The following is a 21,868-nucleotide window of genomic DNA, read 5'->3' as shown; positions in this document are numbered from 1 at the left end:
AGGGAGAACCCAACCTGGCTACAGGAAAGTTCCTGAAGCCCAGAATGAAGCCATTTGGGGTAGAAGTAGAATAGAGTGTGATCTGTGGAGATCGAGTTAGAGGTCAAGGATTCTGAAGGTCTAGGCAAAACTCGGGTGCCAGCGGAAGCCCTATTAAATAGCACCCTGCGGCAGGGTGGCCCTGTATGACTCTGGGTTTGAGTGGAATTCAGGGTGCAGGTCTAGAAAACTTGACTTCAGTGAACTCTAACCACCAGAGCTTTCGTGTTCTCTGCTCTTAATCAGAGGAACTTTAGGGTCTAAACATCACCCTAAGGCACAGTGTTTGCTCTAGTTCAGTTTGTCCACCCTCTGTGAGCACAGCAGGGTCCCACCCTGGGTGAGAGGGGAAGACTGAAATGCGCTTGGGCCTCACTGAGGGGAGAATGCAGTGTTCCGTTCTTCACTAGACATTCTAGCTGAGGCTTAGTCAGGTAGCAGCAATTTAAGATATCCAGGGAGGGGCCACCCAGAGGGAAGCAAGGAGCCTGAGGATGTCGGAGGGCTGAAGAGAAAAAGGCGAGGCAGAATAAAGGGGGGAGGAACAGCAAAAGATGACTGGGGGGGGGGGCAGGAAGGGAGGCCCCTGGGCCTTGGAACAGGCATGTCCTGACAGCTCCCTTCCCTCTTGAGGACCTGGGGCCTTAGGTATCTACAGGCTTTTCTGTGTCTTCTTAGGAGCAGCAGATGGTGAAGGCGCTCCCACACCTTCTCAATGTCAACGAGGACCCACAGCTCACAGGTGTTCTCAAGTTCTTCATTCACAACGGTACTTGATCCTCCTGCTCCCCCACCCCGCCAGCTCTGATTCCATTTTCTTCTCCCTTTCTTTCCCCCTTCCCCCTCTTCCCTTCTCTCTCCCTCCATCCCTTTCTCTCCCTTTCCTTTTTTGATAGTTTTAATTTTGTATTCCAAAACATACAACATAAAGCTCACCTCTCTAACCACTCTTGAGTACACAGTGCATAGACACTAAATCATCTCCATATTTCCAGAACTTTCCACCATCACCTCATATGGAAACTGTGTACCCATTAAAGGCCAACTCCCCACTCCCCTTCCTGAGCCTGGGTGACCACCATTCTTTTTGTGTCTGGATTCCTCCATGTGTGGTGCCTCAAAGCAGCGAGATCACACACACTTGTCTTTTGTGCTTGCTCGGTTCACTGATATCGTTAAACCCATTCCAGCTGTAGCGTGGTTGGGAATTTCTTTCCTTGCTAAGGTAAATGGTCCCTATCATTTACCTATACTGCATGTTATTTATCCGCCACCCCCATGTGGTCACATCACATGTTTGTCTAGTGGTTTCTGAGGAGGTGGCAGCCTTTGGAATGCTACCGAATGGGTTGGCAGTCAATGCCCAGAGTTGGCCCAATCCCTGTTTTCCCCTCCCTGAGCACTATGCGTGGCTAAGCCCTGTGCAGGTTGGCGGCTGGAGGACAGCCAGAAGCACCCAGGAGCTGCAGGGGACATGGTACACCCTGAGGGGCTGGTCACCATAGAAACAGAGCTTCTAACAGCCTTTGCTGTCCCAGCTTCAGTGGGTCACTGAGGACTAAGGACCATGAAAAAGGTGGCATTTTCACCAAGTTGGGGATCCCAAGGCAAAAAGAGCAGAAAGTAAAACAATTATCCATGAAGCAAGATCATATCCAGGTGCTGTTAATGATTGACAGCTCCAATGGGGGGAGGGACACTCTGCACACTCTTATTGAAGAAAAAATGCCACTCTCAGACTGTCAAGCATGTTACTTCATCAAGGCCAGATGCTGCCAATTTGAAGATAAACTGTCCCAACTCTTCCCAGGCTCCTGCGACGCTGGTCGGGCTGCTTCAAATGCTATCTGTCTTCAAGGCCTGGGGTAAGAACGGCACCCGCCCCAAACTAGAGGACCAGACCTCCTCAACCCAGAGATCTGTCTTGTTCGGCGTTTTGCTTTTTGTTTTGAGACATGATCTCACTATGTAGCCCAGGTTGGCCTCAAACACGAAATCCCCCTGCCACCTCCTCTGAGTGTTGGGTTGTCAGGACTATGCTAACATGCTTCACTGGAGTAGATTCTGGAAAGTCATCTGGTTGTAGGTAAGCCACACTGTAAGTCCTGCTGGATGGGCAATATTAAAAAGTTCCTAGACCTCCCTCAGTACCTCCTCCAGTGCTCATGCAGGAGGGCTTGCTGAAGTCCAGTGTGTGGTGCACACCTCCTGTTTCCCCCACGCATCTTGGGAGAAAAGGGACGGCAGCGGAAATCCTGTAAGACAGAACTGCATGAGCAGAAGTAAGGTGACCCTGCCAACAACAAGGAGATGGAAGGCCAGGCACGTCGTGGGGGGTCTATCACGACTGTATCTTCAGGGGGCTGTCTCCTCCGCTGTTTGAAGCCCTTACTGAAGCAGCTTTTAAAATTTTTAAGCCAGGCATGGTAGTACACGCCTTTAATTCCAGCACTTGGAAGGCAGAGGCAGGTGGATTTCTATGAATTCGAGGCCAGTCTGGTCTACAAAGAGTTTCAGGACAGCCAGTGCTACACAGAGAAAACCTGTCTTGAAAAAAAACAACAAAAACCAAAAGAAGCAAAAAAATTTAAAGTACCATACATATGTTTTAATCAGCACCATAGCTATGTGTATTTGTGCTCTGTAGAGTGATTTCCAGAACATACATACAATGGCAGTGGTCAGGTGTGCTAGGGATTTTGAAACTTTCAGCTAATGACTTTGAGCCTCATAAGCTTACACTGTGGAACACCAGATGCTCTTCCTATCAAGATCCACCCCTGGGGTCATTAACCATTCCCTCATCCACCCCCATGCCCTGCCTCCCTCACCCCCAGCTATGGCAAGCATTCTTCTCTTCAAGACCAGTGTCTTGACCTCCACGTGTGGGTGGAACATGTGGTTATTTGTCTTTCTGTACCTGGCTGATTTCATAATGCCCTCCAGTTGCACCCATGTTGCTGAAATCCTGGGAATCCATTCCCTCCTTTCTGGCGGATTGTTTGCCCTGGTGTTCACACACCACAGCTCTTTACTACCTTTTGATACACAATCTTGGCTAATGAAACATGTTTTCATTTCTCCATTGCTAGCTGTAGCATTCACGGACTTGTGATGGTCTCAGCAGCTGGTGGTTCCTGGCAGCTGCAGGCCCTCAGCTAGAGTTTGCTCTGTCAATAGAATAGCGTCTTCGGTATCTTCCAACTCCTTGCCCTCTCCAAGGCCGGGCCTGCAGCTTCCGTGTGGGGTGAGGGAGAGTGGGAGCTTCCCCATTGACCACAGCTGTGAGTCTCATTGTGCAACTCGACCAGCCTTGAAATCATAATTTACTGGGTGACCCTGACAAACTCTTGTCTTCTTAGGATTTCAGATAAACACGCTTCTTTCGTGAATCTGGACGGTAAAGTGGCAGTCGCACCACACGGCGAGTGCAAGGTGATTGTTAACGGGGTCCCTGTCACCAGCAGGACAAAGCTGCAGCACTTGGTACGTCCCCTGCCCAGCCACAGAAGTGCTACCGTGCTACCCTCAAGATGGTGACAAGGGCAGGGGGGAGCAGGACTCTCTTGTGAAATGTCTCCTGTCACAGTGAGAGGGACTGGCCAGGCCTGGGGCTTCCTCCCTCAATCACTATACACAGGAGCCACAAGCCTCTGAGACAGGCAGGAGGCTCAGTCCCCTTTGAGAAGCTCTGGGTGAGCCCTCCCTAGCTTCATTGTCCAGCACACGCCCCATCCCAAGGACTTCCCTCTAGTGGCCCATCAGCAGTATGGTCTACCTCACTGAAAAGCCCCCACATAACGTCTGCACTTAAACCTCTGCCCTCTCAGAGGAACTCCAATAACCTAACCTGAATCAGACCCCAGCGCATGGTACAGAACCACCCCTGCCCCCCCCCCCCCGTGCTTTTCTTCTGAGGCTCAGACCACACATCCTGGCAGAGGTCTGAATCTCGGTGGTCACGGAGTCAAGAGTGTCCTCGGCTCTCTCCACTCCGGCTCCAGAAGCCTGAGCCCTGGAGCAGGCCAGGCCTTTCCTCCCTACGCTCTCCCTTCCAGGACCGCATCATCTTGGGATCCAACAGTGCCTTCCTCTACATCGGGTTTCCCTCAGAGCGAGGTGATGAAGACTTGAGTAGATACGATTATGACTTTTTCCAGCTGGAGCGGGCAGCTGCTGAGGGAATGAGCATGGACATGCTTGGTAAGCAATCCTGGACCTGCCTTCCTGGGAAAACAAAAACAACTGCTTTCATGGAGCCAGAGTACAGTATGCAGGAAGTTAAAATCTGACCTCTCTCTCCCTCTCCCTCTCCCTCTCCTCCCTCCCTCTCCCTCCTCTCTGTCTCTGTGTGTGTGTGTGTATTGGCGATAAAACCCAAGGCTTTGTGTTTTTGCAAGCCAGACAAGTGCTCCACTGAGCTACATCATCAGCCCCGAAATAGAGAAATAGAAATATAGAAAACTGAATAGATGTCAACAGTGTGAGGTCACTGGCCCTCCCCTAGGGATGAGGATGAAGATAGTCCACGGTATGAAGCTTGGTATGGGAGCGTGTTCCGTGCAGCAAGTGGAAGCAAGAATGCTGAGGAGATGGGTGGGTTAGATAAAAGCCTTCAGCCAGTGGGGAGCGCTCCAGCACACACTGAGAGCCTGCTCTGGGCTGGAGAGATGGGGAGGAGCGAGGTCCAGGCCCTGGTCTGGAAGAAGCTGCAGCTCTGGGTTTCTGAGTGGAATATAATCTTTTGGCCCTCAACCCACCCTCCACCCCTGCACTATGTAGGATTCCTCACGGGTTCCTAGAGGCTCCACTCTCTACCTGTCTACCTCCCCTTATTCCTCAGGCAGAACTCCTTAACACCTTCCCACACCACCTCCCCCAGCCCCAAGTCATGTGCACAGGGTTGGCTGGATCCCACTGAGGTCTTTGATGTACTAGGCTCTGTTTACCTTAATAAAGCCACAGCTGAGGGGCAGTGGAGTGCTGAGATGACAGGTATGAGCCACCATAGTTAACTCAGATTCAGATCTCACCAGGTACCTAAGGCTAGCTCGAAACTCATTTTGTAGCTCAAGGTGGTCTCAAGGTGTTAACTTGCCTCAGCCTACTGAGAACTGGGATTACCACACCCACATTCTTAAATTCTTGACTTAAACCCAAGGCCAGGGTTAGCAAGCTGGCTTAGTGATTAAGAATGCTAGCATCATAGCCACGAGGACACACGTTTATACCGTCATCCACGGAAAGAGCTGAGTGTTGTCTCATGAGGGACAGAGACAAGAGGGTTGTCTGGGGCTTAGTGACTGCTTGTCTAGGTTCATGGAGAGACACTGCCTCAAGGGAATAAGGTGGAAAGTGATAGAAGACATGACCCCCTTCTTTGTTTGGTCTCTGCGTTCACACTGTACACACACACACACAAAAAAAAAAAAACCATAGCAAAACCATCCACAAATAACCCTTTCCATTTAGTTCTCCATAACTGACTGTGCAGATGCCTTCCCAGCATAGGGACGGTGGTGACAGGAAGTTCATCAAACCTCGGGCCCTGGGCTGAAGCATTCTCGTCCCGGTGATGAGGTGGGTTCCCATGGCAGCCTGGTGGGAAGTTCTGAGGCATCGGTGCCATGTGACCCACGGGCGGGAAGTCTCTAAGGAGCAGGCAGGTCCTAACACAAGGCAGTACTCTTCCAAGTCTGGAGAGAGGCTCAGGACCTCCCGTAGTCCCTATGACCCTTCCTCCATAGCACCCAGACACTGAAGGAGAACAAATTATTTGCTGGGTCACTGAGGATTCAGCCCCTCCTCTGGCCCATTGGCTTCTACTTCCTTTAACCCTCCTTCCTGGACAGTCCAGAACTGCACTGGACTGAGGGCCTTGAAGCCAAGATTTTGAGGCAATGTAAGTGAACAGCTGAGTGTGTGTTTCATGAAGGACAAAAGTGTCACTGAACAAACAGACTTACTTCCTCCGTGACTCTCGCTAGGTACTGGGAGCCCCGGAGATGGCCAAGCTGACCCCAGCGTCTTAGCTGTTTTCCAGGACTACATCAAACTCATGCCGCTGGTTGTGGAGGCAAATCAGATGAGCGAGGAGCTAAAGAAGGTGACCTTTCACCTCCAGTAATGGCAGAACGTCAGGTCCTCAAAGGTCTGAGGTTGGGGAAGGATGAAGCTTTTCCCACGATGGCACTGAGAGCTAGGGACAGGGTTCTCAGGCCTTCCCAGCTAGCTGAGCCCCTGGCACTAGCATCCCAGACCAACACTTACTAGCAATAATTGACCACCTCTGAAGTCCCCATGCCTCTCCAGCACCTCAGTGGCTGTATACCACAGAGTGGACCTGGCCTAGGGTTAGCTCCTGAGAACACAAGATCCCAGTCAGCAGGAGCCTTGAAAGGGAGTTAACCAACTTAGGAAGTATAAACGTTAGTTCAGGATACCACTGGGAGATGCTGATCTTCTGCTATTTGGTGGGGCAGAAACTCCTAGGAACAGGAAGAGCCAGGCTGTGCTCTTTTACGAAGCCTGGGGCTGGGAAGAATGGGGAAGAGACTGTAAAAGGAATAGGAATGAGGGGATTGTTTAGCGAGCTGTCTCTTTACCAGGGACTTAAAATGGAATTGAAGGTGAAGAACTTGGCATCATCAGATTCCAGGGGCTTCGACCTCCAGAAAGAGGTCATGGTGAAGGTGACCAAACCAAGCACTCACGAGGTAAGACCCCATAAGTGGGTAGACGTGGTATCCTTGGAGAGCTTCCAAAGTACACAGGGGGTATCCTTGGAGAGCTTCCAAAGTACACAGGGGATTTTTTGCCAGCTACAACCTAGACAAGAACCCAGATGCTCTCTGAGTAGGAGCTGAGTCTGGGGACCCTTTGTTTCGTGTCCTGGTCTTTCTCTCATAGTGCCAGTTCCTAGGATCTTTTCTAGTGACATTGTGCTTATTCAGGGTCGCTACTGCTGTGATGAAACACCATAACCAAAGGCAGCTTGGGGTGGAAAGGGTTTATTTCACTCGCTCTCCTGTGTAACAGTTTATCATTGAAAGCAGAGAAGGAAGGAACTCAAGCCAAGGCAGTGCTGGAGGAGACTGTTTGTTCCTGGCTACTCAGCCCCAAAACAATTACACAGAAACTATATTAATTAAAACACTGCTTGGCCAATGACTCTAACATATTTCTAGCAAGTTCTTACATATTAAACCATTTCTATTGTTTTATGTTTTACCATGAGGCTTGTGGCCTACCGGCAAGGTTCCAACTAGCAGCTCGCGTCTTTTTCCCCTGGTGGATCCATGATGTCTCTTGACTCTGCCTTCTTTCTCCCAGCATTCAGTTTAGTTTTTCCTGTCTAGCTATACTCTACCCTATCACAGGCCAAGGCAGGTTCTTTATTCATTAACCAATAAAAGCAACACAAACAGTAGGACTTCCCACACTATTTCACCTTTTCTGTTTAAATAAAAAGGAAGGTTTTAACTATAACATAGTAAAATCACATATAACAAAACAGGTATCAAGTAAGAATTATAGTAACAACATTTATATCTATTTTATCTTCTATCATAACTAAGGAAAACTATAATTATAACTATCCAATTCCATCAAAGACTCTAGAAGGATATAATATTACCTAAGTAAACAGGAAGTGCATTGTAAACAACTTCCCAAACTCTAGAATTGACAGAGACATCTCGTTGCCTGGACAGTCACCCAAAGTTCTTCTCTACCATTGGGGCATTCATCTTCAGCCTACAGGCCCATAGTATCCAGAAGACTTTTCCATGAAGTAGGAAATTTGAAGATTTGTTCTGCCTTGTAATGGCAAAGTTCATCAGTTGCTTTCTTCTGTGTCCTGCAGAATGTCTGGCAGACTCTTTCATGAAGCAGGAACCCTGAAGGACGGTCTCACTTTTTTTAGGCAACTTCAGCAGTCATTTTTCTGTGGGTTCTGCAAGTCCAGTTCATACAGCATACCATCAAGCAGTCCAGGCAAGAGCAGTTTCTTGCCCAAATGTCTAACCAACTCCATAAGGAGCCTCTTTAATGCCCATCATCCTCTTGAAGTAAATGGTGCTGCCAGGATGTGTCTCATTGTCATGAAAAGTCCTAAGTTCTTAAAACATTCTAAATGCCATATTCTATAGTCTTTAAAAGGTTTGAATAATAACTAGCCATCTGGAATATATCTCTGTACATCTATAAAACCTAACTAACATGATTACAAGCTTGACTTTTATAGATGACTTTCTATTAACCTACATTTCTTAATTATATATTGCGTTTTTAAAGGAGCTGCACAAAAATAATACCGTAATCAAGAGCAGAAGTATACATATAACAAAAATGACCTTAAATTTGTATAAATAAACCAAGATCCATACTATTGCAAAGTATTCATATCTGTAGCCTATCCCCCTTTCAATGTAAACAAACATTATAAACAATATTTGGGAATTTGGGTGTAGTTCTCTCCAAATTGCTTCCTGTTTTTTGTTGGGTGAAGTATTTTTGGTGGTGGGCAACCTTTTGTGGGGTCTTGGCCCATCAAACCATATTAGTCTGGAAGAATTCCACAGGTTCTCATACTCTGTGGAAACAAAAGAACCTCTTTTCCAAAATAAATATTCTTAGACCCAAATTCTGAAGTCCTGATACCTTTAAAATATATAGGTTGGTTTAGCTTAGCAGCCCATACAATGAAATATTTCTCCGTATTTAGCTCCTTCACAGTCAAAAAATTCAAAGAAAACACAATAATATACATAATCTAGACTCTGTATTTTCCATCTTTATGTGGCTTATTTTTCTTTATTTCCTTAATCTATGTCTGTACTCTGTCTTCTTTAAAGACTTTTTTTAAAAATGATTTACTTTTTTTATAACTCTCTATACTCTTTTCTTCTCTTTCCTAAGTCTATGTACATTATCCAACCCTGTAGAGGTCTTTTTTTATATCTGAATCTGTCTTTATCGTGTATCTGTAATTTCTGACCAGAAGCACCTCCCGTTTTTAATGCTAAGTGGGTGTGGCTAGGGCCAACAAGGCCCTGCCTGCTTGCTTCGCCCAGTCCAACAGGGAGGAAGCATGTTTACTGCCTCTGAGACTGCCTGGTGGCTGTCCTCACCATCTCAACTTTAGGGAGCACCGTGCAGTATATAAACCCTTTTTATCTGAGTAAAAGCTATTTAGTAGGCTGTGTTGGTGCGCCAATCTGTTGTAAGAAGACTGTTCATTCCAAACTGCTCAGTCCCAAAATAATCACACAAACAATATTATTTAAAACACTGCTTGGCCAATGACTCTAACATATTTCTAACATGCTCTTACATATTAAATTAATCCATTTCTATTTTATATTTTACCACGAGGCTCATGGCCTACCAGCAAGGTTCCAGCTGGCAGCTTGTGTCTTTTTCCTCTGGTGGCTCCATGGCATTGCTTGACTCCACCTTCTTTCTCCCAGCATTCAGTTTAGTCCTCCCCCCCCAGCTCTACTTTACCTATCACAGGCCAAGGCAGATTCTTTACTTGTTAGCCAATAAAAATAACACATACAAAAGGACTTCCCACACCAAGGCAGGCAGGAATCTGGAGGCCATGGAGGAGTGCTGCTTACTGACCTCCTGATGGTTCACTCAGCTTGTTTCTTATAGAACGCAGGACCACCAGCCATGTGCTCAGTCCTCTTATATCAATCAATAGTTAAAAAATGCTCTACAGAGCATGGTTCTATTTTTTGAGACAGAGTTTCTCTGTGTAGCCCTGCCTGTAGACCAGAGATCCAAGGTGGTGGTGCATACCTTTAATCCCAGCACTCAGGAGGCAGAGGCAGGTGGGTTTCTAAGGCTAGCCTGGTCTATATAGTGAGCTCCTGGATAGCCAGTAGGAATAGAGATGATAAAGACCTGACTTAAGCCTGGAAGCTTACCCAGATGGTATAGGTGAGCACGGGACAGAAACATACATCTTTGGTGCTTCCTTACATGCCTGGAGGCCAGAGAGACAGAAAAATCTGCATTTGTCATACAACTTTCCCAGGGAAGGTGATGTTCATGGAGTCAAGGCCTTAGCCATTGGCTTTTGTTTTTATTCTAGTTGCCAAGGGGTTGTTGGTTTTACTTCATACCACTTCTGATGTGACATTTTCAGTCAAGAAAACTTCTAAGTGGATTTCTCTTAAGTTTCTCTCCATAGCAGGTATTTGAAGAGGCCCTGCTCTTGCAGTGAGAGGCAGTAACTCCTGTCTTGGACTTGTTGCTCACTGGTGAATCCCTGAACAAGAATGGAACCCCTTTGTGGGCTTCTGAGAAATGGAGCTAACGTGCCTGTGTGCTTAGCTACAGGGGAGGCGGAAGAGGCTGTCCACCCAGCACGTGGCTCTGCATTTGCTGTGGAGCCGCTCGGCTTTCTGGTAGACCAGTTGTTCTCTATTTGTCCTCTATTGTCCATGACAAGCACTGTCAACTCACTGACTCCCCTAGGGTCTAACTTAGCTCTCTGTGGGCTGTGAGTCCAACACAGGTCTTGCTGAGCCATGCTGTTCTGTGGAAAACCAGTGGTTAAATCTATTTCCTTGCTTTTGCCAACTTCTAGACACCACCAAGCCGCCTTGGTTCATGGCCTCTCTACCTTTAATCAACCATAATTATCTCTCTGGCTCCACTGCCATCACTTACAATGTGGTTCTGGAAGGGCCTCAAAAAGTTAAGTTTGAGAGTAGTATGTGATCTTCCCAAAACTCAACCCATTAGGAGGCACAGGGTGGATAAAAGATGGGTTGTTTAAGCAGCAAATGAAACGGGACATGGCCTGGTAGTTTGGATAATATTGGCTCTCATAGGCTCATGCATGTGAATGTTTAGATTCCAAGTTGGTGGAACTGTGTTGGAAAGGATTAGGTGTCTCCCTGTTGGAGGAGGTGTGTCACTGTACGTTCACGCCAGGCCCAGTCTGTCTCCACCTCCAATTGGTGGATCAGAATGTGACACTCCAGCTACTGCTCAGGGCCATGATTGCTGACCTGATGCCAGCTTCTCATGATGATCATGGACTAACCCTCTGAAACCACAAGCAAGCCCCCAGTTGAGTACGTTCATTTACAGGTTGCCTCGGTCATGGTGTCTCTTCACAGAAGCACATAAGTAACTAAGATGCTGGGTGACCTCCCTTGCCTTCCCTGGTATGGATCTGGTCAAAAACCGAGTTTATAGAACAGTAACTAAGATTCTGGGTGACCCCATTTGCATCCCCAGGTATGGATTTGGTCAAAATCCAAGTTTATCAATAGGAAATTCCTGATGGAGGAACTTTACCAGCACTTTCTAGAGAGTGAAGACAGCCAGGTGGCTCAGGAAGATGACCCTTTCTGGGACCCTGTGGAGGTTGTCCACTTGGGCTCAGCACACATTTGGCTGCAGTCCCTGGCTTACCGTATGATGCTGGAGGAACAGGTGGAGTTTCTGAACTATGACGGGCTGGAGGAGGCAGTATTGCACATCCGCATCACTCCCTGCTCCCCGGAGGGATGGTGAGTCTTGGTCCCCTCCCAGGATGCTCAAAAGAGCCCGAGTTCTCATGAAGGGTGGAAGGAAATCAACTTGGTCCCTTAAGGGGTTACCCATGAGACAAGCAGACAAGAGAATGAACTCATTTATGACTTGACCTCGTTGAATCTGATTCTTGACAAATGGCTAGCATTAGAGACAGCTCAGCACTGCCCCAGGGACCCGGGGAATCAGGAGACATCCCACAAAACAGCAGATGGCATGAGGAACGCTGAACCCAAAGCCTGGGCTGGTTCCATGAGGGAACCCAGGGAAGGAAGCCTGTGTTGTGGACATGCTTACCCTCAGCCACAGCCTGCTACTGGCACCTTGCAGGTCTGGCATCCACTACACAGGGTGCTTGTCACACTTGGCAGGCATCAGGGCCAGAAGCAGAGAGTTGGTTTCTGCTTTTCCGTCTCCATTCTTGGCAGAGGCCAGAGCTTTGCTCTTTGGTTTGGGGTGGGGAGGCGCTAGGTGTCTGGATCCTTCTGTGCTGTCCCTAAACTCCTGATTTATTATTTATGTTTTAGGCCATAAGATGTTTATATAACAGTATTTCAGCAATTGTAAGCACAGAGTCTGGCAGGAGTCCTGGGCTGGATACAAACATCCAATGTGACCTTTTGTCTTAATGAAGAGGAAACTCCCTTGAAGGGAGTAGGAGAGTCTTATAGTTCTGGGTCCAAAAGGCCAAGCTGACCAAAAGCAGTGTCTGTAGGGACTTCAGGCCACTGGTGTGCCACCTGTCTGCACTAGCTACCTAGGGTCACACTGAAAATTAACATGACATTCTTATGTGTGAGTTTCAGCCTTTAAGAGCATGGTTGACGTAAGAGAGGTCCCCAGTCGGAAAGCTGACTCAGGCAGCTTCCAAGGACAGAGGGATCATACTGACTGGACTGTGACTGACTCACCAAGGCAGATGACAAATTATGCTGCAGCCTCTGAGCAGACAGCTGGCCCTTCCTCCTCCCCAGTGGGACCAATCGTCCTCAGTGTGGGCTTTGCATCTTACCCACACGCATTCGCCACACGGAGATGTTTGGCTTCTTCTCTGGCCTGTGAGCTCTCTTTGCCAGAAGCACCATCCGGAACTGGCTCTTGAGTGGATTCTACAGCAGATACTACCATCCAGTCCTCCAGGGCAATCGTCTATCTCTAAAGGACTCTTTCATTTCTGTGACATTTGAACACTAACTAGCCTGGGTCCAGCCTAATCCAGAGACTGATGTTCAACTCTTGTCTGTAGGGCCCGTGGGGAGGAAGATATGGTTATTGAGCCCCTGGAGCTACTGGGCAAGAGGCTTGACTTCCAGATTCACATTGTCGGATGCCTTGGTGTCAAATGGCTAAAGGAAGATGCAAGCCGGGGCATCCAGCTGGGGTACGGATCCGCACTACATGCTCCGTGAACACACCATATGTGTGGCTTCTGGTGGATGCGTTTATCATAAAATTCTAAGTTTTTCTGTTTGTTCAACTGCAAAATGGCTACTCTCTCCATCACGTAGAGCAGCCACATGGCCCTCCACATGCCTAGGATGGCTGCTGAGTCTCTTATGTGATTAAAGCAACAGGTCAGATATTTGAATTGCCACAAAAAAAAAAATCCACCAAAACCATGTTGTTTAAGTACAGACACAACCAGAAAGGATTAAATTCAGGTGGTTCAAAGGATATTGAAAGGTAAAGAAAGGGTGCTTTAAGAAGTAAAAAATGTGCTGGGCAGTGGTGGCACACACCCTTGATCCCAGCACTCAGGAGGCAGAGGCAGGTGGATCTCTGTGAGTTCGAGCCTGGTCTATAGACAGAGTGAGTTCCAGGACAGTTCGAGGGCTACACAGAGAAACTGTGTCTCAAAACAAAAACAAACAAAAAAACAAGTACAAACTGAACACCTCCCAAGGAAACCTAACACTTTAAACACTGATTAACCCCTTCTTGCCTGTTGGACTTACCTACTCGATGGTGTTGGTATTCATGCTGAGTGACAGAGCTGGAGGCAGAAAACCACAAGACTCGGTTACAGGGCAGCTTCTCAGCTAGCCAAACAGATATGGCCCTTCTGGTTTTCAATTATGTTTTATATCCTTGCCTCAGGTACAGAGTCTATGATCTCCCAAACACTCTGTATACGAAGCCTGTGTGGAAGAGCGTGAACCCCCGGATGGAAGAGACTGTCCACGTCGTGGCCTTGAGTGTATCTCGCGAGTTCCTGGCTTACTTACTGACAAATGCCCTGGTGGTTGACTTGTGGGGCCTCCAGGGTACCTTGCTTGTTCCTCCTTTCCTAGGTGTGCTGTTCAAGCAGATTCCATGCTGAGAGGGAGCGAGGGAGGCAGGCGGGTCTGGGGAGCAGTGGGCAAGCGCCATCTTCTGCCAGGCCTGGGGTTCAATATTCACTTCAGCTCACTGGGGTCTTTCCTTTCTGGTCCCCTCTCCCACGCTGCAGAAGGCTGCGCTGAATTCGGCTTCTCTCAGCTGGACAGCCTGCTCCCAGGTGAAGGCCACATTGTGGTAGATACCAAGAAATTGTCCAGTGTGAAGACTGTGAGCCAGGTGTGTACTTCGTGGCAAATGACAAGGGGGAACAACCTCAGTGACAGCCCCCAAGAATCATCCCTTTATGAAAGTGGTTTTGTGCTTTTCTGTGTGTCCCGAGGGATTTAAACCTCTCCCTGCCCCCATTCCCTCCTTGTTTACACGAGGTGGTATGAACCACTAGTCTGGAAGGCTGTGCAGGTAATTCCACAAAAGCTGAGCTGTCGTATCTTCTGTAGATCATGTCAAACCAGGTACCAGAAATTTATCAGAAACTGCTCACATTAGAGCAGGAGACGGAGCTGCTCAGAGACATTAACCGAGCCCTCAGAGAAGAAAACATGTTTCTCAAGGCATCGCTGGAAAAAACTGGCTCTGCTCAACACGGTGAGAGACAGTATCATTTGCTGGCTCATCTCATTCTTAGTTCCCATGTTTGGAATGTACTATTTGTCTTTAAAAAACATTTACTTATTTTTATGTGTGCCTGAGTGCATGTGTGCCCAGAGAGGCCAGCAGAGGCTGTCAGGAGGACCCCTGGAACTAGAGTCACAGACGCCATGTGGGCATTTGGAATCGAACCTAGGTTCTCTGGAAGAGCAGTCAGTGCTCTTAACTGTTGAGCCATCTCTCCAGCTCCAGAAGAACAGGAAATCTTAATGAGTTAACTCATATCTTAGACCATAACAAAAGAACAGAACCCTTTCTCTTTTGCCCTCTAAGATTTCTTAGAGTGGCTCCAAAGGGAATATGCTGATAAGTGAAGACATAAAATGTCCCCAAAGCTGGGCCTGGTGGCACACACCTTTAATCCTAGCACTCAGGAGGTAGAGGCAGAGACACGTAGATCTCTAAGTTTGATGCCAATCTGGTCGAGGGAGTGAGTTTCAGGACAGCTAGATCTACACAGAGAAACCCATACTTTTTTTCTTTGTACCCCAGCCCGGAGGGCAGATAACCCAGAGGGAGCTGAGGTGAGAGCCCAGCTGCCGGCAGTCAGAGAGGCTAAGCAGATGTGTGCTCAGCAAGCCGGCTGCGATGCACAGCTGGCCAGAGCCCTGAAGGTGTTCTATGGAGGCATGAGCATGGCCAGACAACAGCTGCTCAGACTGCGGCAGTGCAGACCCCCCGTGAGTACTCAGCCTCCCTGTGACACCCAGACAGCACTCCATTGAGCCCACAGATTTGACGGCACAGAGATGGGAGGTGTGTGTGTGAGCAGATGAGCAAATCAGTGCTTTTAACAGTGTGGGTCCTGGCCAGGCGGTGGTGGTGCTTGCCCTTAATTGCAGCACTCGGGAGGCAGAGGAAGGTGGGTGGATCTGTGAGTTCGAGGCCAGCCTGGTCTACAGAGTGAGTTCCAGGATAGCTAGGGCTACACAGTGAAACCCTGTTCAAAAAAACCAAAATAAAATAAAATAAAAAATAAAGCACCGTGTAACCTATCCTGGTTAGGGTTTCTATTTTCTTGATTTGTTGCCAAATGATAGAAAACTCTTCAAATCTTTGCTATTAAAATGGTGTTGCTCATGAAATTCTGAGGCTTCTAGCCCATTTCCTATTAATGGCTGATCAATTTCATCATTATCTTGTGCTAGAAGGCCTGGTAGGCCTGTATGGGATCTGATATGTTATGTACGAAGGATAATTTCTATTTCTGATTGCTTGTGGTAGTTGAATACATAGCAAAATTCTGAATCATCTGGAATAAGTTCAGTTTCTGAATGTTGAGAGTCAGTAATTAAGAGATCCAGGAAAATCTATTAATACCCATAAGAATGGCTTACAGATCTGATCTTTGAACCAAATCATAAGGGCTTTGAGCCACTTATTTTTCTGACTTAAAACCTGCCTTTCTGATTTATTTATGTGCATCAGTATAGAATGTAGGGGCTCTAGAATTTGGTGTCCATCTTACTATACAAGGGAGAATCCAATTAGTTATTTTTATAAACTGAAGTCTCTTGCTTTTGGGATATTTGTTGCCAATCTCTCCCCAAACTTACTGCAAGCTCTTTGTCAATGTTCAATTTCTGCCCATAATAAGGCATTTTCAGCATTAGTAAAAGATATAACAATTTCTGCTAGGTTTATTCCTACTAATTGACGAAGTCTTAATTTTTCTTTCAGAATCAGTTTAGAAACCTTTTCTAAATAGGTTTTTAATTTTTTTACTATGTTTGTGTGCTAATAACAATATCCATTCTAAGATATTATCTTCTCTCTGCAATCTCCTGTGGAAGACTGAGTAGAAGATAGAATAACTAGAATACAGTCAAGCTATGGATCCACGCAATCCACATGTGCATCCTGTAACTTCTATTCTACCAAAGCCAATTCTCTCAGCCTCAGCTGAAAATTTCCTTAAAATATTTAAATCGTTATAACCTTATAAGGTTCAAAATAAATTACTTAGATCTTGAGTTCAATTCAATTGTGGGCCATAGCCAGTTAATATCTCCCAGCAATTTTTGAAAATCATGGAGTTTGTAATTGATCTCTCCTGATTTGTACTTTCTATGGTTGAATTTTCTGTAAACCTATCTTATATCCTAGATAACTGATAGGCTCTCCTCATTGTAATTTTTTTCCAGGAGTAATTTGTAATCTCCAGCAAGGCAAAATTCTCTTTACATCATCAAACATTTTTCCTAAGGTATCTGAGTCTGAATCAGCTAGTAAGATATCATCCATATAATAGTAAATTATAGATTGAGGAAACTGTATGAATTAGTTCTAATGGCTGTTGTACAAAATATTGACACAAGGTGGGACTATTTAATCTTTCTTGTGGAAGAATTTTCTAGTGGTACCTTTTAATATGTTGAACATTATTTTATATTTATTTATTTATCCATTGTTTTTATTTATTTATTTATTATGTATACAATATTCTGTCTGTGTGTATGCCTGCAGGCCGGAAGAAGGCACCAGACCTCTTTACAGATGGTTGTGAGCCACCATGTGGTTGCAGGGAATTGAACTCAAGACCTTTGGAAGAGCAGGCAATGCTCTTAACCACTGAGCCATCTCTCCAGCCCATCCATTGGTTTTTTTGAGACAGGGATTCTCTGTGTTGCTTTGGAGCCAGTCCTGGAACTAGCTCTTATAGACCAGGCTGGCCTTGGATTCACAGAGATCTGCCTAACTCTGCCTCCCGATGAACATTATTTTAATTAAGAACTGGGAAGGCAAGTTTTCCTTTGTTCTTCTAAAGGCATATAATAGATCACCCCTTAGGCAATGGAGGGTAAGGGAATTCCTGGCTGTAAAGAGCCCATTGACTGAATCACCTTACTTAGGGCTCTCAAATCTGCTAACATTCTCCATTTTCCATATTTCTTTTTAATGAAGAATATAGGAGAATTCTAAGGACTGGTTGATTATTTAATATGTTTATCACTGAGCTGTTCCTGTACCAGATGTTAAGATGCCTGTGATTTTTCTCATATCCAAGGTCATTGTTCCACACAGACAGATTTGTCAGTTATCCATTTTAAACACGGTGGTTGGTACCTTTGAAAGACCAACAGCCACTGTGCTCTGCTTAGGTATAATCTGAACTGTCTGTGACTGTTCTTGATAATACCTTTTACTATTTTTTTTCTAGAAGAATTCATTTTATGGTTTGTTTCTGAGATTGGAGGAATGTTAAATCTGTGTTTCCATTGCTGCAACAAATCATGTCCCCATAAATTCATGGCCACGTACGGCTTTACTTTTCCTATCTCTCCTTCTGGCCCTATACATTTGATCATCTTTTAGTTTGTTTTACCTGAGATAAAGTTCCAATCCCTAGAAACCAAATATTTACCTCCTGAAGAGGTCAATTTGGATACCAAGATTTTGGTGAAACTATTGTTACATATGCTCCTGTGTCTAGTAACCCTTCAATTTTCAACGTCATTTATTTGTATTTTTAGCTTTGATCTCTGATCATTTATAGCAGCTTGCAAAAATACTTCTTTTCTAGTCTCTCTTGAATTTTTGTTTTATCTTTTGAAGCTGTTCTGTCCTGATTATACCCAGAGCAGTGTTGTTTTTTAACAACAGACTAGTCAATTTTTATGCTCTGTGAATGATTTTCTCCAATGTTGACAGGGAATGACTGAATCAAATTTGAACTTGGGGCCTGTAGGAGGTTCCTTAGGGTACTTCCTGATGGCAGAGATTACCTTGCCTGGCCCTTATTGATCTGCATTCCTTAGTCCAATGCTGGCCTTTACCACACCTCTGCATACCCCAGAAAAAAAAATCTCTGGAAAATACTGTTTCTAGAAATGCCTTGCCCACAATCCCTTTTCAAATGACCTTGTTTACCACAATTAAAACATCTCACATTTTGATTTTTCTTAAAACTTTTAGAAATGCTTCTACTAGAGTAGCATCATAAATGAGAGATCCAATATCAGTCATATTCCTAATCCATTCAACTATTGGTGCTGTTCTTGCTTTTAAAGGCCTAATCACCCTTTTGCATTCTGAATGAGCATTCTCAAAAGACAAAGATTTGATTAATAGTTGTAGGACTCTGGATCTGATACTATTCTATTTATAGCTGAAGTCAATCATTGCAAAAAAAAAGTGAACGCTTCTTTTGGACCTTGCATAATTTTAGTAAATGATTCAGACCTCTGATTCTTCAACCTTGTCCCAAGCATTTAAAACTGCTAAATGATATAGTGCCAAGTCATGATCATCAAATTCAAGCTGCCTTTGTAATTCAGCATACTGACCATCATCTAGCGACTGATCTTGGGGAATATTATTAATACCTCAAGGTCTGTTTGTTGTTCTATGACTCTTTACACCATGTTCGTCGTCAGAACTGGGGACAGCCTCCAATATTACTGTTGCCAACTCTTTCCAGTCTTGTGAGATGCTTCTGCTCCTAGTTGCCCATGAATTCACCACATAGGGTGAATACATACCAATGAACAACTGCTTCCTTAAATCTCCTCAAGTCTAATAGGACTCCATTTAACTCCCTGATAACCTTGGGGGTGCCTGTTGTCTGTTGGTTTTCTAACAACTTTGGCCACCCCTCTTCAGTGTCACCATGTGGTGGCATGGTACGTTCTTGCCTAAATTCCTCTGTGTTTGAGTATTTTCCTTATTTTCATTTATAAATCTTCCTAAGGCTTGCATCCTATCAACCCACTTTCCACATTTGGCACAAAAAACCACTCTGCCTCTTAATGATAAAATATCAATGTCCAGACTGGTAGGAATTATAAATTGGTATGATGTCAATCTCAATAAAGTCATTTATCATTTCATTTTCTCTATTTCCGTGCCATTTAAAGTAGCACGATGCAGGGGCCTGACACCCTGAGTATTATATTTCCCATTCTTAATGTGGGAACATTTTTCCTTTTAATAGCTTTAACTCTCTCCTTGAGGATTTCCCAGGTATCCTACCAAATCTGATGGCTTCTCAGGAGCCAGATGCTGGCATGAAAGCCTACTAGCTCAAAGAGACAGAGTAAGCACCCAGATGACTTTCTTCCTCTGCCGATGTCCCCCCAAAAAGAACCTTGCTCCTACTTGAACAAAACTCTCCCAACTAGATGTCCTTCCTACTTCCTGTGTGTGTCTCTCTATCCTCTTGACTTCCTCTTACTGTTTTATCCCCTGTCAACTGGTTGTTTGCTCCACCTCTTGACCTATGGTTGATTTTATAATATTCAGGCAGAAAGTTCTTGAATTAAAGGTGTGTACTCAGGTTGAGCTACACCACAACTAGAAGCAGAGTTTTCAATAAATAATCCAATCTCTGGGTTCACAGTGTGATCAAATATCCTACATAGGACTGGCACTACTAGAAGGTGTGGCCTTGTTGGAGTAGGTGTGGCCTGATTGGAGGCAGGGTCTCAGTTTTCTGCTCTCTGTGGATCAAGATGTAGAATTCAACTCCTTCTCTAGCACCATGTCTGCCTGTATCCCTCCATGTTTCCTGCCATGATAAAGGAGTAAACTGGAAGCCAGCCCCAATTGAATGTTTTCATGTGGTCTTGGTATCCCTTCACAGCAATAGAAATCCTTTTTTTGAGGGGGGGGAGGGAAAATAACATCATTTATTTTTTTCAGTATGAAGGAGAAGCTCAGCAAACATGAGTTCTTGTCATCAGTGCCCAGCTGTGAGCAGGCCAACTTGCTCATTCAGCCACATGGACATTTGCTGGACACCTCGTTCACACGCACCAAGTATTTTCACTCCAGTCATGACATCACTGTCATTTTTTTTCCTTTCATTTTTAGGAAGACGATCAAATGCTTCGACCTTTTGTGCACCAACAGTCACAGATGCTTAAGGATTTGGAGGACCTGCTTGAATCCAGCTTACGGAGGCTGAAAAATGATGTTGCTTTCATAGTGAAGAAGAAGAAAGAATATCTAATGCAGAGCCAACAGTGAGGACGAGCAATGTTGCTTTCATAGTGAAGAAGAAAGAGTATTTACTGCGCAGCCAGCAGTGAGGACAAGCAAATTGCAAACACGTTCTGAGTTCCTGAGCTTCACTGACTCATGGAATTCCATCTGCCATTTTTAGGTAAGATACCTCCACTTGCCTCTTTTCTGATAAGGACTTGCTATGTGGACCAGATTGGCCTATCTTGCCTCTGTACACCTTAAGCCCCTGGCCCAATATGGGGAATCACAGACCTGTGCCACCACCACGCTGGACCTTAACTGGATTTAAAAATTCTATAAAAATCAATACATATACAGATGGAGAGAGATGTCTGTGGTAGATGTTCAGAAACTGAGGCTCTGGGTTTGAGTGCCCACAGTTCAATCCTGGCTAAACCTATCACTTACACATTTTACAGCGTGGGGCCACTCACTCACCCTCCTTCTAAGCCCTCTTTCCGCATCCATTATCTGGGATGGTTAATGATTGCCAACGTTTATATTAGTGCTTTCCTGGGAAGTAGCTCACATTCTTTTCTTTTTTCCTTTTTAAGAAATAATTTTTATAGGTATCTATGTGTGTCTGTACATGCGTGTGGTACCTTTTTAGACTAGAAGAGGGAGTTGGATCATCTGGAGCTAGAATTACTGGCAGCTGGCAGCCCCACCCTGGGTACCGGGCACTGATCTTGGGTCTTCTGCGAGACCATTACACGCTTTTAAGCGCTGAATCACTTCTCCACTCTGTTTTCTTTGTATTTTTCCGAGACAGGGTTTCATCTTAACCCAGGCTGCCCTGGCCATTCCGCCCTTTAAACAAAGCCTGTCGCATTAGTTGTTTGCTTCTGTTGTCAACAGACAATGCTTAGTTCACATTGATTCTGTACGCCTGCTCGGACCAAGTCCACCCGTCCTCAAGTTGCCTCCATTTGTTTTCTACTCACACGCTTATCTGAGATACAACCAGTTGGCTCAGCAGCAGGAGTGCAGCAGGAGGTGCAGAGCTGGCTGCTGGCAAACTCCCTCCAGCAGACAGCTGTCCTAAGTGGACACTGATTCCATCAACGGTTGGTGAGTCTTACAGACTGACAGACACCCAAGTACTCTAGGAAGAATGTATAAGGAAACCTTTCAGGGCCAGGGGGGACATCTAGTAACAAAGTCACAAGAATAGTTAACCCTTGGGGCTGGAGAGGTGGCTCAAGTGTTTAGAACACTATCTGCTCTTCCAAAAGACCTAGGTTCAATTCTCAGCACCTACATGGCAGCTCACAACTGTCTGTAACTCAAGTTAAAGGGGATCCAACAACACACGCAGGCA

The 21,868-nt window shown here is 45.6% G+C and overlaps 1 protein-coding gene across 1 annotated transcript in view; it reads left to right on the top strand.

Moving 5' to 3' along the window:
- Positions 1-20,550, top strand: part of LOC142859055 (kinesin-like protein KIF28) — a 41,541-nt gene extending 20,991 nt beyond the window's left edge. The window contains exons 11-23 of the mRNA XM_075989292.1: positions 718-808; positions 1,850-1,904; positions 3,402-3,525; positions 4,098-4,242; positions 6,027-6,145; positions 6,648-6,755; positions 11,299-11,573; positions 12,842-12,976; positions 13,693-13,859; positions 14,045-14,151; positions 14,373-14,520; positions 15,076-15,263; positions 20,395-20,550. Of these exons, the coding sequence (XP_075845407.1) occupies positions 718-808; positions 1,850-1,904; positions 3,402-3,525; positions 4,098-4,242; positions 6,027-6,145; positions 6,648-6,755; positions 11,299-11,573; positions 12,842-12,976; positions 13,693-13,859; positions 14,045-14,151; positions 14,373-14,520; positions 15,076-15,263; positions 20,395-20,550 (1,818 nt within the window). The remainder of the gene's footprint in view (positions 1-717; positions 809-1,849; positions 1,905-3,401; positions 3,526-4,097; positions 4,243-6,026; positions 6,146-6,647; positions 6,756-11,298; positions 11,574-12,841; positions 12,977-13,692; positions 13,860-14,044; positions 14,152-14,372; positions 14,521-15,075; positions 15,264-20,394) is intronic.
- The last annotated feature ends 1,318 nt before the right edge of the window (positions 20,551-21,868 follow it).

This window comes from Microtus pennsylvanicus, chromosome 10, assembly GCF_037038515.1.
Source record: "Microtus pennsylvanicus isolate mMicPen1 chromosome 10, mMicPen1.hap1, whole genome shotgun sequence".
Classification (NCBI taxonomy): domain Eukaryota; kingdom Metazoa; phylum Chordata; class Mammalia; order Rodentia; family Cricetidae; genus Microtus; species Microtus pennsylvanicus.
Note: the sequence above shows the minus strand (reverse complement) of the source record. Positions and strands in the feature narration are given on the sequence as shown.